At 58.3% G+C, this 16338-nt stretch overlaps 1 protein-coding gene and 1 long non-coding RNA gene across 10 annotated transcripts in view; one reads left to right on the top strand and one right to left on the bottom strand.

Moving 5' to 3' along the window:
• SHANK3 (SH3 and multiple ankyrin repeat domains 3) overlaps window positions 1-16338 on the top strand; it is a 306860-nt gene that overhangs the window by 15515 nt on the left and 275007 nt on the right. For all 9 annotated transcript variants that reach the window (XM_085233682.1, XM_085233821.1, XM_085233499.1 and 6 more), the window contains exon 3: window positions 5368-5697. In XM_085233682.1, coding sequence (XP_085089808.1) covers window positions 5443-5697 — 255 coding nt within the window. In that variant the 5' untranslated portion in view covers window positions 5368-5442. The remainder of the gene's footprint in view (window positions 1-5367; window positions 5698-16338) is intronic.
• LOC146545147 (uncharacterized) lies at window positions 2290-3079 on the bottom strand. The gene is made up of 2 exons (XR_014885697.1): window positions 2798-3079; window positions 2290-2555 (listed from the first exon to the last, which is right to left on the bottom strand). It is a non-coding gene; the product is annotated as an uncharacterized LOC146545147 (long non-coding RNA).

Genomic DNA, 16338 nt, shown 5'->3' with positions numbered 1-16338 from the left:
CCACCTCCCCCAGGAATGCAGCACCTGTGCTGGAGTGCAGCCACCTGCATTCTCCTGTGACCTGCCCTGGCACTGCCGTGCCTGGAGTTGTCTGCCTGCCCTCAGAGCAGCTCCCTTTTGCTCCTGTGTTGGTACTTGTGAGCTTTCCCTTGGCCTGGAGACATTGCTGCTGCTGCTGTGGAGGTTCCCGCTGCTATTATCCCTGTTTCCTTTCCTCTGCTCCATAGCAGAATGTTTGCAAGACCGCTGCTTGCACCAGAGCTGAGGGCTCTCTGTGATGTGCATGGGGACGGTGTGGGTTTGAAGCCCAGCAAACCACGAGAGCCGTGCAGGGCTCTCCTTTGGAGCTCTGCTTCATTCCCTGCGTGTGCCCAGAGCAGCCCCAGGGCTGCAGCCCCAATCAGGGCAGGGCTCTGCTGTGCAGGAGGACACTGCAGCAGCTGCTCAGCCTGCAGAGTGAAGTTGGAGTGTGGGTCTGAGTGCTGCCTGTGATGCTCATGCAAACAAAGGAGGGGAGAGGATCTGTGCCGGCCGGCAGATAATGCTGTCACATGGATAGGGGAAACTAGCCGTGAATGTGTGGGCTAGAAATTAGGCCATCGTGCTCCATCATATCAGAGAAGGATCTGAAACAGCTTTCCAGGAAGAGGAAAGAGGACGAGAGGAGGCCGGAGGACAGAGTTTGGAAAAATGGCTTCAGAAGTGGCCCTGGCTGCAGCAGCCCTGGCCTGAGGACAAGGAGCGCAGCCCCGTGACCCCACTGTGGAGTTGGGCACATGGAGTTTCACCCCATGCTGGGAGCCCTGCCTCCCACTTTGCCTTTCCTGCCCTTCCATGCCCTGGGCTGCTTGCTTTCTTCAAGCCCTTTCCTCATGCACTGCCCCGGGTCCCACTGCCATGGGTCCCAGCATCATAGGTCCCATCATCCTGCTTCCCATGGCCCTGGATCCCACCACCCTGGGTCCCATCACCCTAAATCCCACACCCTAGGTCCAATCACCCTGGGTCCTATCTTTCTGGATCCCATCACCTTGGGTCCCACTGCCATGGGTCCCATCACCATAGGTCCCATCACCCTTCTTCCCACCACTCTGGATCCCATCACCCTTCTTCCACCACCTTGTGGGTCCAATCACCCTGGGTCCCATCACTCTGAATCCTGCTGCCCTGGATCCCATCACCCTTCTTCCCATGCCCTTGGTCCCATCATCTGGATCCCATCACCCTAAATCCCACTGGCCTGGATCCCACCACCCTGGGTTCCATCACTCTGGGTCCCATCACCCTTCTTCCCACCACCCTGGGTTCCATCATCTGGATCCCATCATCTTGGGTCCCACTGACATGGGTCCCATCACCATAGGTCCCACCACCCTTCTTCCCACCACTCTGGGTCCCATCATTCTGGATCCCATCACCCTAAATCCCACTGGCCTGGATCCCACCACCCTGGGTTCCATCACCCTGGGTCCCATCACCCTTCTTCCTACCACCCTTTCATCCCACTACTCTGGATCCCACCACCATAGGTCCCATCACACTTCTTCCCATCACCCTGGGTCCCACCACCCTTCTTCCCACCACTCTGAGTCCAATCACCCTGGGTCCCATCATTCTGGATCCCACCACCATAGGTCCCACCACCCTTCTTCCCAGCACCCTGGGACGTGGTCAGCAGGCACTGTGGGGGCAGGTTGGTTGACCTTAGGGGTCTTGTCCAACTGGAATGATTCCATGATTCAACAATTCTATGGCGTTGGGAGTGATGAAGAGAGGCTGTAATCAGGGGACAGAAGAGGTGGCTGCAGCAGCACTGCACAACCTCTCACTGCAGTGGGTGTCGGGGTGTCCCAGTGAGTGGCTCTACGTGGGCTGTCACATTGGTGCCACGCGTACCCCACTGCTGAGCAGTGCTTTCCTTTGGCAGAAGCATTACCGATCTGTTCCTGTCACTATAAAATCTTCCTGAAAGATTTTATAACTCTCTTTGATGGCTTCTTATCCATTTTTCCCGGCGTTAGGATAAGACTCATTGGATTATAATTTCTGAGATTTTGAGTCTTTTTTCAAGATAAGTGATTTTTTTTTTTTTTTTTTTTCCTTCAGCAGAGAAGTTGATTTAATAAGAGAAAATGAATGTGAATGACTCTGCAAGTCTGTAATGGAGTTTGGGGGGGGGGTGGCCAATGCATTTTTCCAATCACTCGGATCTGAAACATTATTGGGAGCTAATGAGGTACCAGAAGATTTGAGACTGGGGGGGGGGTTAAGCCAGAATATTACTGACAATTACCATCTGGAGCGTTTAATTTCTCCCCGTGGTGAAATAACGAGGCAGGAAAAAAAAAAAAGAAAAGAAAAAGAAAAAGAAAAAAAGGAAAGAAAATCATTGAACAGCAAGAACAGAACGGAGTGGAGCGGAGCAGATGTGGCACCGCTGATGTCCCTCTGCAGCCACGCAGCACAGCTCTCCCCCCTGTGTCATCTCCGGGCTTCCTTCCTTGTAGAAGCAGGACTTCCTGCTGCTCCTCAGCTTTTTTTGGGTTGGAAGAGCCCTGTAGGATCAGTGAAGTTGGGAAAGAGCTCTGAGACCCACAATCCAACCCCAGCTCATCCCACCGTGCCCACTGCCCACGTCCCCCAGTGCCACATCCCCGTGGTCACTGAACACCCCCAGGGATGGGGGCTCCCCACCGCCCTGGGCAGCTGTGCAGTGCTGGCCGCTCTTTGCAGCACAGCTTCTTCCCAGGCTCCAACCCGACCCTCCCCACGGCACCCTGAGCCCATCCCCTCTCACCCCGTTGCTTCTCCCTGGGAGCAGAGGCTGACCCTGCATGCAGAGCTGCTGGTGCCCGGAGCAGTGCAGCTCTGGGTTTGTCCTCCTGGCCTCCACTCATTCCTGCACCACATGCAGCTTCAGCTGCTGACACCCTGCTCTGCTTCCCCTTTTCCCCCTCTGCCCTTTGTTCCAAAGATATTTTTGCCTGCTCCCTTCCTGGCCGTTCGGACTCCATTGTCTCCTGAGCTGCCGGAGGTCTCAGCTGGGCTCACAGTGACTCACGGCCATTCCATCCGCTTCCTCCCCTCTCCAACCCCACCTCATCCCCCGTGTCCCTGACTCACAGCCCAGAGCCTGGCCGGTTCTCTACAGCCCTCACCTTTGCTGCAGCCCTTGGTCCCAGAGCCACGATCTCTCAGCCCCAGCCGCAGAGCCTGGCAGACCCTGCATGGTGCATGGTGGCATCCTCTTGCTCCCATCCCCTCTCTCTGCCCCACTGCCCTGCAGGGACCAATCCCCAGACCCCAGGAGAGGTGCTGCGGCACAGGCAGCCCCACTGGGGCATTTTGGGGTTTCTGTGCTGCTGGACAGGAGCATAAACTCACAGCTTAGAGCTGGTTTATATTTGGGGGTGACTGAAACCGATGCCACTGTGTGCTCCCATCCAGACACACAGACCTGACCCGTGCTGGGGATGAGGGCAGCCTGTGCCGCAGGGAAGCTGCTGAGCCACAGCTCTCCAGCACTGCTGTGAAAGTGTGGGTGGCAGGAGCCCAGAGACGGGCCAGTTGCTCCTGAGATGTTCTCGTTCATCACCCCTGACCCAGGATCTCAGTTTTGGGGCTGGTGCTGCGCTGATGCTCCGGAACCCCTTGGGCTCCTGCTGTGTCCCAGGGCTCTGGGTCCCTGGGTGCAGCCTCCCCTCTCCGTTCCCATCTCTGTTGCTGTGGATGCTTGGAGCTGATGATGTTCCAGAGGGGAGTGCTGGGGGCCAGGCTGCCCGCAGAGCCGGGCTCTGGCTGGGGTGGGAGGGCTGGAGGAAGCACCATTACTCATTTCCTGGACAGATCCAGGCCGTACCGTAAATCTCTCAGCTCTCAGTGGTTTGGGGGCTATTTCTGTTTGAGGATTGTGAACTAGATTAAACCTTGAATCCCAGCCAGCCACGGACCGGACACAGCCCCATGCACAGTCCTGCAGAGCTCAGCCCTCATCCATCTGCTGTTGGCAGGGCAGCCCCCATTCCTGCCCTGAAGTGAGGACCTGGCTGCCAGGAGCTCTCCCTGTCAGGAGGACGGGCAGAAATAGCAGCCCATGGTGTGGCTGCTTGCATCTGTGCTCCACGTGCGGGAGCTGGCGGCAGCTGTGCTGCCAGCAGAGCCTGGAGGTGGCAGCTCCCACTGGGGCAGATCTGTCTGTCCCCAAAGCTGGGTGCTGCTGTGCACCGTTGTCCAAATTTGGGTGTGTGTTGGTTGGTGTGCGTGGCCACGTCCCAGCACTGACAGCCTCAGGGAGCTCGCAGTGAGCAGCGCTTGGGCACCCACAGGAGGAACAGTTTGTGGGGCAGGAACTGAGGCTGTTTTTTAACACAAGGCAAAGTGCTGAGCCCTGCTTATTCTGCTGGTGTCCAGCCTCCTTCATTGGGATCCCCTTCAAGGGGGCCAGGCAGGCACTCCGGGAGTGATGGTATGGGGGTGGAGATGGAAGACCGACGTTGCAGATGGGGCAGAAGCTGTGGGGCACGGGTGGTGGTGTGGGGATGGGAAGGAGCACACATGGGTGATGGCATGGAGAGAAGGAAGCTGATGGGTGCAGGAGCAGAGCCTGGGATGTGCGCTCTGCCCCCAGCACTGTGCCCAGCCCCAATGCTCTGGGTCTGGTTCATGCGCTGTGCTCTGCGCCCCTTGGGGTGAGCAGGGCTCTGGGTGTCCCTGTGTCTGTGGTGGGGCAGCCCGCTCCCTCTGCTGGGATGAGGAGGGGTCTTTTCTGAGTGCGAGTCACTGCCTTGGGATTGATGCTCATTCTGGCACCTACACAGGGTGGGGGGTGGAGGTTGGCCCCTTGCTGGGAGGGGGCCATCAGTGGGGGTCACAGAATCACAGAATGACAGAATGGCCAGGGTTGGAAGGGGTCTCAAGGATCACGAAGCTCCAACCCCCCACCACACGCAGGGCCACCAACCTCCACATTTCAGAGCAGCCCAGGCTGCCCATGGCCCCATCCAACCCGGCCTCGAACACCTCCAGGGACGGGGTTCCCAGTGAGGTGGGGCATCCCCAGAACGTCCTTGGGGTGGGGATTCCCCTGTGGGATGGGGACGGTCCTGCGCAAGACCCTGGGCATGAAGATCCCCATTGGGGGTGTCCTTGTGAGATCCCTGCCACGGGGTATGGGGGTGTCCCCACAACGATTCCTGCTTTGTGGGGTCGGGTTCCCCACGGAGAGACCCGAGATGAGAATCCCTTTGTATAGCGGGGGGGGAGGGTTGGGGTCTCTGCATGAGGGATGATTGTATGCTAGGGGGGGAGAAGAGGGGGTCCCACCGGGGATGCACGGCGCGGTCCCCGCTCACCGCCTGTCTCCCGCAGGGCCCCCGGGGGGGCTGTGAGCGCGGCCCCCGGTGCCGGTGCCGGTGCCGGCCGCCCCGCCGCGCCGCACGGAGCATGCCTCTGAGCCCCGCCGGCAGCAAACATGAGAGCCCGGAGTCGCCGCCAGCAGAGCCGCCGCCGCCACCGGAGCGACAGCCCCGCGTCTCCGCCGGGGAGCCGGGCTCCGGCCTGCGGGAGGAGACGCGCCTGGACCCGATCCGCGGCCCCGCCGGGCCCCGCTCCCCCAAGCTGGCGGCCCCGGCGCGCATGGAGGAGCCCGCGCCCGGCGCCATCGTCGTCCGCATCGGCATCCCCGACCTCCAGCAGACGGTGAGTGCGCGCCCGGCCACGACCCGCACCGCACCGCACCGCTCCCGGCCCCGCACCGCACTGCGCCTGACCCCGCACCGCCGCGCACCACACCCGTCCCCGACCCCCTCTCCGACACTGCCCGGCAAACTTCGCTGTGCCGCGCCGGGGCCGGCCGTGTACGGGGTCGGCAGGACGGCTTTCGGTGCTGCTGCGCTCCCGGTGCTGCTGCGTTCCCCCGCTCTCCACCTCCCCGCTCCCGCTGCTCGCGGAGCCGCGCAGGGACGCACACGGCTGCGGCGGACCCTTTCCCCGCTGCGCTCCGGGCCGGCAGCGCATCGCCAGCTGCCCGGGAAGGGGGCACGGGGCTGGGGGGGGAGGGGGCACAGCTCCGACGCCGGCTGTGCCGCGGGTACCGGGCGGATGCTGCGGTGTTGCGGCGCTGGGGATGGTGATGGATGGTGCGGGGTGCCCCGGTGCGGGGACGGCAGTGCGGCAGGAGTGGGCGCGTGTCACCGGACGGGAGCTGAGGTGGCACCGGGCATCGAGCTGTGCGCCATGGGGAGCTGAGACAGAGCGGGTGGTGCTGGGGGTACGGGGAGAAGCGGGTGCTCGGGGGCAGCCGTGGTCAGGGCAGGAGGATTGCAGTCACCGTGGATCGAATGAGGGCGCAGTGCCGGGGCAGCAGCTCGCCTGGCGGGGGCAGGAGGGGCTGCGCTGCCTTTGATCGGATGGGTGCTGCGCTGCTCCTCTCTGCAGCCCGGAGCAGTGCCCTCAGGGACCGGCTTTCAGCTCCCCGTGCCACCCCGCCACACCGGCTCCTCCTCCCTCGGCCCCGTTCCCCTGTCCACAAACTGAGGCGTGGAGCACCCGGTCCCCATCCTGCTGAGCCCTGCTGTGTGACGCAGCGTGGTACGGGGTCTGGGGGGTCAGCCATAAGGAGCTTGCAGTGGTGTCCATCTCTCTGCCTCCCTGTTCCCTGGGCACTGTCTGCACCCCACTCCTGCTTGGTCTGTTGGGGAGTGTGCTGGGTGCTGAGGTCAGCCTGGTGATGGGGCTGGTGTGATACTGAGGTCGGTGTGGTGCTGGGGTCAGTGCTGGGGTCAGCCTGATGTCGAAGTCGGTGTGGTGCTGGGGTCAGCCTGGTGCTGTGCCATACTCCCACCCCTCGCTCCCTGCAATCCTGTGCTGCATCCAGGGCTGGTCCCGGGGTGAGGGGAGGCAGCGTGGCTGTCCCAGACCCAGGTCCCCGAGCTGTGGGGGCAGTGGGCTGTGCCATGCAAAGCAGAGCATCTTGGCATGCATGAAGTGGGCTTTCCCATCCCATATCTCACTTCCCTGTCGATGCCTCTCCAAGAGCTGATGAAACATTTCAGGACTGTGTTTTGGGAGCCGGAAGAGCCGGAGCCTCTGGGGAGCTGTGATGCTGAGGACATCGCTCTGTGCGGTGGGGATGTGGAGCGGGGCTGCGGATGGGAGCACGGATGCTGGCATCTCAGCTCCAACGTGGCAGCGGGACCGGCCCTCGAGTTTGCAAGTCGAGCTTCCCGGCTCTCCTGGGATTGTCTCCAAGGCTCTTTTAGGTTCCTTTGCAACTCTCCATATTTCCTTTGTGCAGCTGAAAGCTTTTGAATTCACCGTTAGTGGGCTCCATTGTTAGGAGCGCATCTCCACCGCGGGCGGTGACCTTGTGTCGGGGAGGGCACACTTTTCAGGCAATCGGCTGTTTGCGTCCTAATGGCAGGTCAGCGCTTCGGGTTAAACACTCTGAGCAGCCTGCAGTGGTGCGCAGTGTGGGATGAGAAGTGAAGCAGGAGCTGGAGAGTGGCCCCTGGGGGACAGGAGGGACAGGAGGGGTGGAGGGACAGAGCACTGCAAGGCGGTATCCAACTGCAGACACAGCTGCAGAGAGCAGGTGGGGATGTGGCAGGGGGGTGCAGGACTGAAAGCAGAGGGGCTGCACTGGGATGGAGAGGCTGCACGGCTCACCAAAAGGAGAGCCCTCTTCATGCATTGCAGAAGGAACCGAGGCATTCCCCAGCTTCACAACCAAGCAGCAAACCCCTCTGGTTGCTGATCACGGGAGGCTGTGAAGGACGCCTTTGTGAAGGGCAGAGGTGGGGGGCTGTGGGCACGGACGGCCCTCAGGGGTTGGGGTGGAGGGGGTGACAGAGGGCGGTGCTCAGAGCTGCTCCTGCATGGTGCAGCGTCTGGGACTGCGGTGAGGAGCCATGCAGTGCCTGCAGCTGTGTGTGCTGCAGAGAGCTCCTCTGGCCTGCAAGGCTTGCTGCTCAGCTGGGTGTTTTCGCAGCACCCTACATTTCCTGTCCCCGTTCCATTCTCTTCCCGCAAGCTTTTCGCAAAGCATTTCCTCGCTCTGCATCACGGAGTGCTGAGGTATTGCCCAGAAGCTGCTGTGGGGGTGGGCTCCCTGCTGAGACCCCCCCAGGGCTGAGTGGAGCTGGGGCAGCTCACACCTGTGGCCTGACAGCAGGTAGAAGGGCAATTAGTGCAGGAGCTCGTGCTGCAGCGTGGCCCATGGGCTGAGTGGCAGCTGGGGAAGCCCCAGAGGTGCCGGATTGCCTGCATCCTGTGGAAGGACGTCCTGCAGTGATGCATCCTTCCTGCGCCGGGGTCTGTGCTGGGGGAGGGGGGTCCTGCCCTGCGTGAGGCTGCGGGGGGCCTGGGGTGTCCCTGTGCTGAGGGATGGAGCCGCTCGTCCTCCTCTGTGGCTTCAGTTCTGTGGTCCCTCTTCTCAATCTGGATGGTTCAGGATAATATTTTCTGCCTTGTTATCGCCTTAATGCAAATGAGGAAAGAGCTTGAAAAACAGCGCACAGAACATTGATTCTTCTGCTAAGCCAAGGGAAACCAAGGAATAAATTTTCCTATTATAAAAGACAGAGAGGCAAACTTTCCTGGAACTCCTGCCCAGCTGGGGCTGAAGGTGAGAAGGAAGGCTGAGGAGAGGGGTCGTGTTGGGCCATTTTTGTGGGGTTTGGTGTGAATTCAGTGTAGCACAAGCACATGTAAGCGACTGTGGGATGCAGACGGCACCAGCTGTGTCTGCAGCAGGGTGAGGTTGGGATGCGGTGGCTCTGAGCTGTGGCCAACAGATGCCACTGGGCTCCCGACTGGGCTCCCACCACCCCTCTGAGCCCCCACCACCCCTCTGAGCCCCCACCACTCAGCTGAGCCTCCCACCATCTGACTGAGCCATCTGCCTCCAGATAAGCCATCCTCCACCCAACTGAGCCCCCAATAACCAATGGAGCTGCCCACCACCCTGCTGAGCCACCGCATCCCAACTGAGCTGCCCACCACCTGTCTGAGCCATCCACCTCCCAACTGAACCCCCACCGCCCATCTGAGCCCCCACCACCCAATTGAGCCATCTGCCCCCCAGCTGAGCCTCCCACTGCCCAGCTGAGCCCCCAACACTCCACTGAGCATCCCCCATCTCTTCATCACCACCTCTCTGAGCCCCCCTACCACTCCTCTGAGCCACCACCACCCTGCTGAGCAACCACATCCCAACTGAGCCTCCCACTGAGCCCACACCCCCCCAATGAGCCACCACCACCCCGCTGAGCTGCTCAAAACCTCACTGAACCACCACCACCCGCTGAGCAACCACATCCCAAATGAGCCTCCCACTTTGCAACTGAGCCCCCTACCACCCAACAGAGCCCCCCACCACCCAGCTGAGCCTCCCACTGCCCACTGGCAGCATGGGGCCATGCAGTGATGCCCGTGCCCACGGGGAACTTTGGTGCCATCCTGCAGGGTGGGCTGGGGGTCTGCGTGCGCCTTTGTTGCTGGGGTCTGGATGCTGCAGGGGGGCTGTGTGATGAGGGACCTTGGGTCTGATCAGGTTGTTTGCAAGGAGTTGTGTTGTCTGCGAGTAAAAGGCCCTTTTTGTAGAGTACGCTGTCTGATGCTCTGCTTCCTAAAAGACAAAGAGAAGTGGTGGGGACTGTAGGAAATACCTACGGGCACATCAGAGACAGGGAGTGACACTGCTGTGTGCCATGGTGACTGCACATCACAGGCCTTGGCTATGAGGGCTGATGCAGCCAGCTGTGGGTGCCACGTGCTGAGCACCCTGGTGCTGGTGTGAGTGCCTTAGAATCACAGTCATGGAATGGTTTGGGTTGGAAGGGACCTTCAAATGCTGTCTGATCCCATGTGAGGAGGGACCCCTACAACTCCATCAGTGCTCAGAGCCCCATCCCTGAGTGTGGGTGTCTGCAGGGATGGGCAGCACCACCTCTCTGTGCAACTGAGCAGTGCCTCACCAGCCTCAGCATGAATCGTAGACTCATAGAGTGGCCTGGGTTGAAAAGGACCACAATGATCATCAGTTCCAACCCCCTGCTGTGTGCAGGTCACCAACCAGCAGCCCAGGCTGCCCAGAGCCACATCCAGCCTGGCCTCGAATGCCTGCAGGGATGGGATGAGCATCCACAGCCTCCTTGGGCAACCTGTTCCAGTGCCTCACCACCCTCTGGGGGAAAAACTTCCTCCTCACATCCAACCCAAACCTCCCCTGTCTCAGTTGTGGGGGAAGACCTTGCCCCTTATGTCCAGTCTCAACCTCCCCTCTTTCCCCCTTGCCCCTCCTTTCCCCTTGTCCTATCACACAGACTCCTCCAAGGAGGGCAGAACCGCTGAGCTCATAGCAGAAATTGGGATGAAAAGGATGAATGAAACCATCCTTTGTGCACGTAGTGAGCAGAAAATCCAACAGAGAAAATGGTAGTGAAAACCTGCTGGTGTGTGTCTGTGTGTGTGTGTTGGACGACTCCCAAGGCTGTGTTGCTCTGGGGGGGGTGCTGGGTGCTGGTGGTGGGGGGTGAGGAGTCCCTGCTCCCCCGGTCAGCTCTGTGCTCTGGGACATCCCCAGTGTTGGGCTGGTCTGCCCACCTACAAACCCATGCAGGGGACCGAGGGCTCCTCAGCATCAGGATACAGCGGCTGCAGTGGGATCAAAGCGGGAGGAGGAGCTCCTGGAGCAGGCTCTGAGCTGCTGGCACACAGCAGCACGGGCACAGCGAGGAGGAGGGGATGAGGAGGGCTCTGCAGATCCATTCCCATCGGTGGGTTCTCCCTGCCTGCTGATCCCAATTTGTCCAGCTGCTCCTCCAGGCACAGCTGCTTTTGGCTGTGGGATGGGGCGGTGGGGAACCAGGATGAAATTATCCCAAACACCTACAAGATTTATGAGCTTATAATCTATTTTTGAAGGAGACACAAACATGTGACTGGCTGCTCCGCATCACTAAAACACAAGTGAAAACAGATTGCCCAGGTCGTGCTTTGGGTGTGAGCCCCACGCTCTGTAGGCAGAATCAATCCTTGGGAAACACAAAGTGCTTCTGGAGGGCACTGCCCAAACCTGGTTTGTCCCATAGGGCAGCGATGGTCCCTGCAGCCCCACGGCTGTCACACGGAGCAGTGAGGCACCGGCTCTGCATTTCCATTGCGCTGGAAACAGGGAACGCTTGTTCTGCGGGATCACAGCTCAGCATAGCACATAAAAAATGTATACCCAGAGATAAGAGGCTCCTGCAGACGAGTGGTGCTCAGGAAGCAGCCAACTCTCAGCGCTGGAGCTCATCAAAAAGCTCAGAAAATTCAGGAGGAGCGGCGGCGTTCGGTGATTGAGGCTCCGTCCTGAGATCTCTGAGGGCTTTTCTTCTCCGTGAGTGCTGCTGGCTCTCTTTCCTTCCGCTTTTAATCCATCTGAAAACCAGACCGAAGGGTGCCTGTAGGGTTACAATGGTGTTCCTGGGCTCCATCAGCAGTGGGGTGGCAGCAGGGACAGGGAGGTGATCGTCCCCCTCTGCTCTGCTCTTGTGAGGCCCCATCTGCAGCACTGCGTCCAAGGCTGGGGGTCCCAGTACAGGAAAGACAGGGAGCTGTTGGAGAGGGTCCAGAGGAGCCACAAAGATGAGCAGGGGCTGCAGCACCTCCCTGCAAAGCCAGGCTGAGGGAGCTGGGCTGTTCAGCATGGAGAAGAGAAGCTGCGGGGTGACCTCAGTGCAGCCTGCAGGACCTCAAGGGAGCCTGCAGACAGGAGGGGAGTCAGCTCTTGGAAAGGGGAGATAACAGCAGGACAGGGGAATGGTTGGAAGGTGAGGGAGAGCAGATTTCAGTTGGGTGTCAGGGGGAAGTTGTTTGCTGTGAGAGTGGGGAGGTGCTGGAACAGCTGCCCAGAGAGGCTGTGGATCCCCGTCCATCCCTGGAGGTGTTCAAGGCCGGGTTGGATGGGGCCCTGGGCAGCCTGGGCTGCTGTGAGATGGGGAGGTTGGTGGCCCTGCGTGGCACAGGGGGGTTGGAGCTTCGTGACCCTTGAGGTCCCTTCCAACCCTGGCTGTTCTGTGGTTCTGTGGTTCTATGTTGTCCCCATAACCGTGGGGAGATGGGAGCATCCTGCAGGCTGTGAGTTGTGTGTGGGGCTGGGATGTGCCAGCTGTGCTCGGGGCATGGCACTGCGGGGTTCTGTGGCGGACGGATGACACCGGCCGGGTGCTCATTTGCTATTTAAATCTACACCCACCCACACGGTGCTCTATTTTGATCTTCGCTTGCTGTCACAAAGTGGGGATAAAAAGTACAAAATCAGGTTCGAGTGCTGTAGCTTCTCCCCGGTCGTTCTTAACCAAAGGAATGGAAAGGCCTTTTGTGACCTGAGAGGGACAAATCCCATCCTGAAAGGACTGAGGGTTGGTCCTGTGTGTCCTGAGGCCTCGCAGGAGCCCTTACTGTGGTTTCCCTCACTGGGAAGGCAGTGAATGGCCTGGGTGAGAGCGTGGCCACTGGTCCTCAAACCCAACCCTAAACCCACAGTGCCACCAACCCAACCACATGGTGCCACCACACCAGTCCCAACCATGCAGTGCCACCAACTCAACCCCAACCACACAGTGTCACCACCCCAACCCCAACCACACAGCGTCACCAACCCAACCCCAACCATACAGCGTCATCAACCCAACCCCAACCACACAGCGTCACCAACCCAACCCCAACCACACAGCGTCACCAACCCAACCCCAACCACACAGCGTCACCAACCCAACCCCAACCACACAGTGTCACCAACCCAACCCCAACCACACAGTGTCACCACCCCAACCCCAACCACACAGCGTCACCAACCCAACCCCAACCATACAGCGTCATCAACCCAACCCCAACCACACAGCGTCACCAACCCAACCCCAACCACACAGCGTCATCAACCCAATCCCAACCATACAGCGTCATCAACCCAACCCCAACCACACAGCGTCATCAACCCAACCCCAACCACACAGCGTCACCAACTCAACCCCAACCATACAGCGTCACCACCCCAACCCCAACCACACAGCGTCACCAACCCAACCCCAACCACACAGCGTCATCAACCCAATCCCAACCATACAGCGTCACCAACCCAACCCCAACCACACAGCGTCATCAACCCAAGCCAAACCACACAGCGTCACCAACCCAACCCCAACCACACAGCGTCATCAACCCAACCCCAACCACACAGCGTCACCAACCCAACCCCAACCACACAGCGTCACCAACCCAACCCCAACCACACAGCGTCACCAACCCAACCTCAACCCACACAGCGTCACCAACCCAACCTCAACCACACAGCATCACCAACCCAACCCCAAACCCACAGTGCCACCAACTCAACCCCAACCACACAGTGTCACTACCCCAACCCCAACCACACAGCGTCACCAACCCAACCTCAACCACACAGCGTCACCAACCCAACCCCAAACCCACAGTGCCACCAACTCAACCCCAACCACACAGTGTCACCACCCCAACCCCAACCACACAGCGTCACCAACCCAACTTCAACCACACAGCGTCACCAATCCAACCCCCAAACCCACAGTGCCACCAACCCACCTCAACCACTCAGCATCACCAACCCAACCCCAACCACACGGTGCCACCAACCCAACCCCAACCACATAGTGCCACCACATCAGCCCCAACCACATGGTGCCACCAAGCAACCCCAACCAAACAGTGCCGCCAACCCAACCCCAAGCATATGGTGTTGCCAACCCAATCCAACTACGTGGTGCCACCAACCCAACCCCAACCACGTGACGTTGCCAACCCAACTCCAACCATACAGCATCACCAAGCCAACCTCAACCATGTGGTGATGCCAACCCAACCAGACGGTGCCACCAACCCAACCCCAACCGCGTGGTGTTGCCAACCCAATCCCAACCACACAGTGCCACCAACCCAACCCCATAAACATGATGCCACCAGCTCAACCCCAACCACACAGTGTCACCCCAACTTCAACCATGTGGTGTTGCCAACCCAACCCCAACCACGTGGTGCCACCACAGCAGCCCCAACCATGAGGTGCCACCAACCCAACCCCAGCCATGTGGTTCCTCCATGCTGGTGTCTGGCCATGCGGTGACACCATGCCAACCCCAGCTGCCTGTTTCTGCCCCACACCCTCGTTCCTCTTCCAACGCCACACAGCTCCTAAAAGTTCCTGTTTCTGTGCTCTGTCTCATCCACATAAGCAGTGCAGAGAAGTGAAGGACTAAATCAGCAGAACATTCATGTTGCAAAGGGAGATTTGGAGGTCAGGAAATGACCTGGATGGCCTAAACCAGCGCTCAAAGCTTTGATCCTTGGCCAGAGCATCTGCTTTCTGCTGTTGTAAAGATCTCTGCATGTCAATAGTTGTATTGGATTTCCAACCCTTTCATGGGAGAATCAAACCACTTATGCACATGCTTTGAGATGCTTTTTGATTACAAGCTGCACGTTGTTTTTCCATAGGAACCCAGCTTCTTTCAGATCAGATTAATCGTGCTCAATGAATGAGACAGCTGTTGGGCTTTTTTTTCATCGTTCTTATTCAGCGTGCAGCCCCGTGCTCTGCTCACTGCACTCTGCTGAGCCCTGCACCAAACGTGGCACAGCTTAACGTCTCTTTGTAGCTGTTTTTTTCTGATGTTTATTTTCCTGACATAAACACAAACACATTCTGTTGGCGTCTTCTGCCCAGAGCTGTGGCTGCCCCATCCCTGGAGGTGCCTGAGGCCATGGTTGGGGTCTGGGCAGGCTGAGCTGGGGGGCACCCAACCCACAGCAGGGGGTTGGAACAGAGTGATCCTTAAGGACCCCTCCCAGGGAATGGATTAAAGTCTCTTTTTCTGCATATTCTTTGTAAATTTGGGGGATTTGGGGTTGCTTACACATTTCCAATGTATCCGGTATTGGGAGCGTAGGGCACTTGTGTTTAATTTGTTACTACTAAGAACTATTTTGAGGTGATAAATGAACATATTTTAGTGCCAATTTAAAGCCCACTTCAATTTGAATCATAAGTAAGAAAAGCCGCTCATCCTCTGTTAAGTATGAAAAATGCCTCTCACTCCTTTCTAAATATTAGGATAAAATTAAAAAAAAAAAAAAAAAGGAATGTATATTTTACATGATAATTGCTTAATGAGATGCACGGAATTATCATAGAATCATAGAGTCATAGAACCATAGCATGGCCTTGGTTGCAAAGGCCCACAGTGCTCATCCAGTCCCAACCCCCTGCTGTGTGCAGGTCGCCAACCAGCAGCCCAGGCTGCCCAGAGCCACATCCAGCCTGGCCTTGGATGCCTGCAGGGATGGGGTGTCAGATCCCATCGTTTACCTCCAGATTTCTGGCAACGTGTGCTTTGGGTGCATAAAGCCATGCAGACAATCTCCAGCACTCTCCAATGGCCCAACCATTCCTTTGTGCACTGCTCAATGGGGAAGAAGGAGCAGAACTGACTCCCACCTCCTCCCACCTGGTGTGCAATCTGCAGATGCAGCACTGCCAGAGGTGCTTCGTGGTGGAGGCAGAAAAAAGTTTCACCCTGACACCTCTGCATCCGAGCTCTAATTTGTGTTATTAACATGCTTGGTCTGTTGTTTTACTCTGACTTCCCACTGGGCACAGCAATAAGTGCATTTAACACATAAATGTGAACCCAATGTCATTCCTTTCCATCAGGTTCCCTTCGGGGTCTTCAAAATCCTGAGACAGCGATGCTCCTGCCGATTCCTGCTGGGCCAGCATTGTGTGATAGCAAACGGGGCATCACTGTGACTTGACAGGAAGCAGAGAGCACCTGGAGGGCGGCCCTTGGGTTTATGCTGTGTGTTCCTGTGCCCACGCTCTGGAATTGTGTTTGCATTTTTTGTTGTGCCTCTGCTTTCTGCTTTCCAGTGGCTCTTTGAGGGAGCTGAGGGATATGCAGAGCTTCTGGTGGAATGGATGGGGGAAAATGTGGTTGGATATTGGGAATAATTTCTTCTCCAAAGAGCGGTCAGCACTGCACAGCTGCCCAGGGCAGTGGGGAGCCCCCATCCCTGGGGGTGTTCAATGACCACAGGGATGTGGCACTTGGGGACGTGGGCAGTGGGCACAGTGGGGTGGGTTGGGATTGAACTGAGGGATCTCGGAGATCTTTCCCAGATGTAACGAGTGTATGAAAACTTAGAATAAGCAAGGGCATAAAGGATGCAGCATGTCCAAGCAAAGGCATAAAGGATGCAGCAGGTTTAATGAAAGATATAAAGGATGCAGCAGTTTTGTGCTGGGCTGTCAGACCATGCATTTCT

Source organism: Meleagris gallopavo, chromosome 1, assembly GCF_905368555.1.
Source record: "Meleagris gallopavo chromosome 1, MGAL_WU_HG_1.1, whole genome shotgun sequence".
NCBI classification, from domain to species: domain Eukaryota; kingdom Metazoa; phylum Chordata; class Aves; order Galliformes; family Phasianidae; genus Meleagris; species Meleagris gallopavo.
The sequence above is the reverse complement of the archived record's forward strand: the minus strand, read 5'-3'. Positions and strand labels throughout refer to the sequence as shown.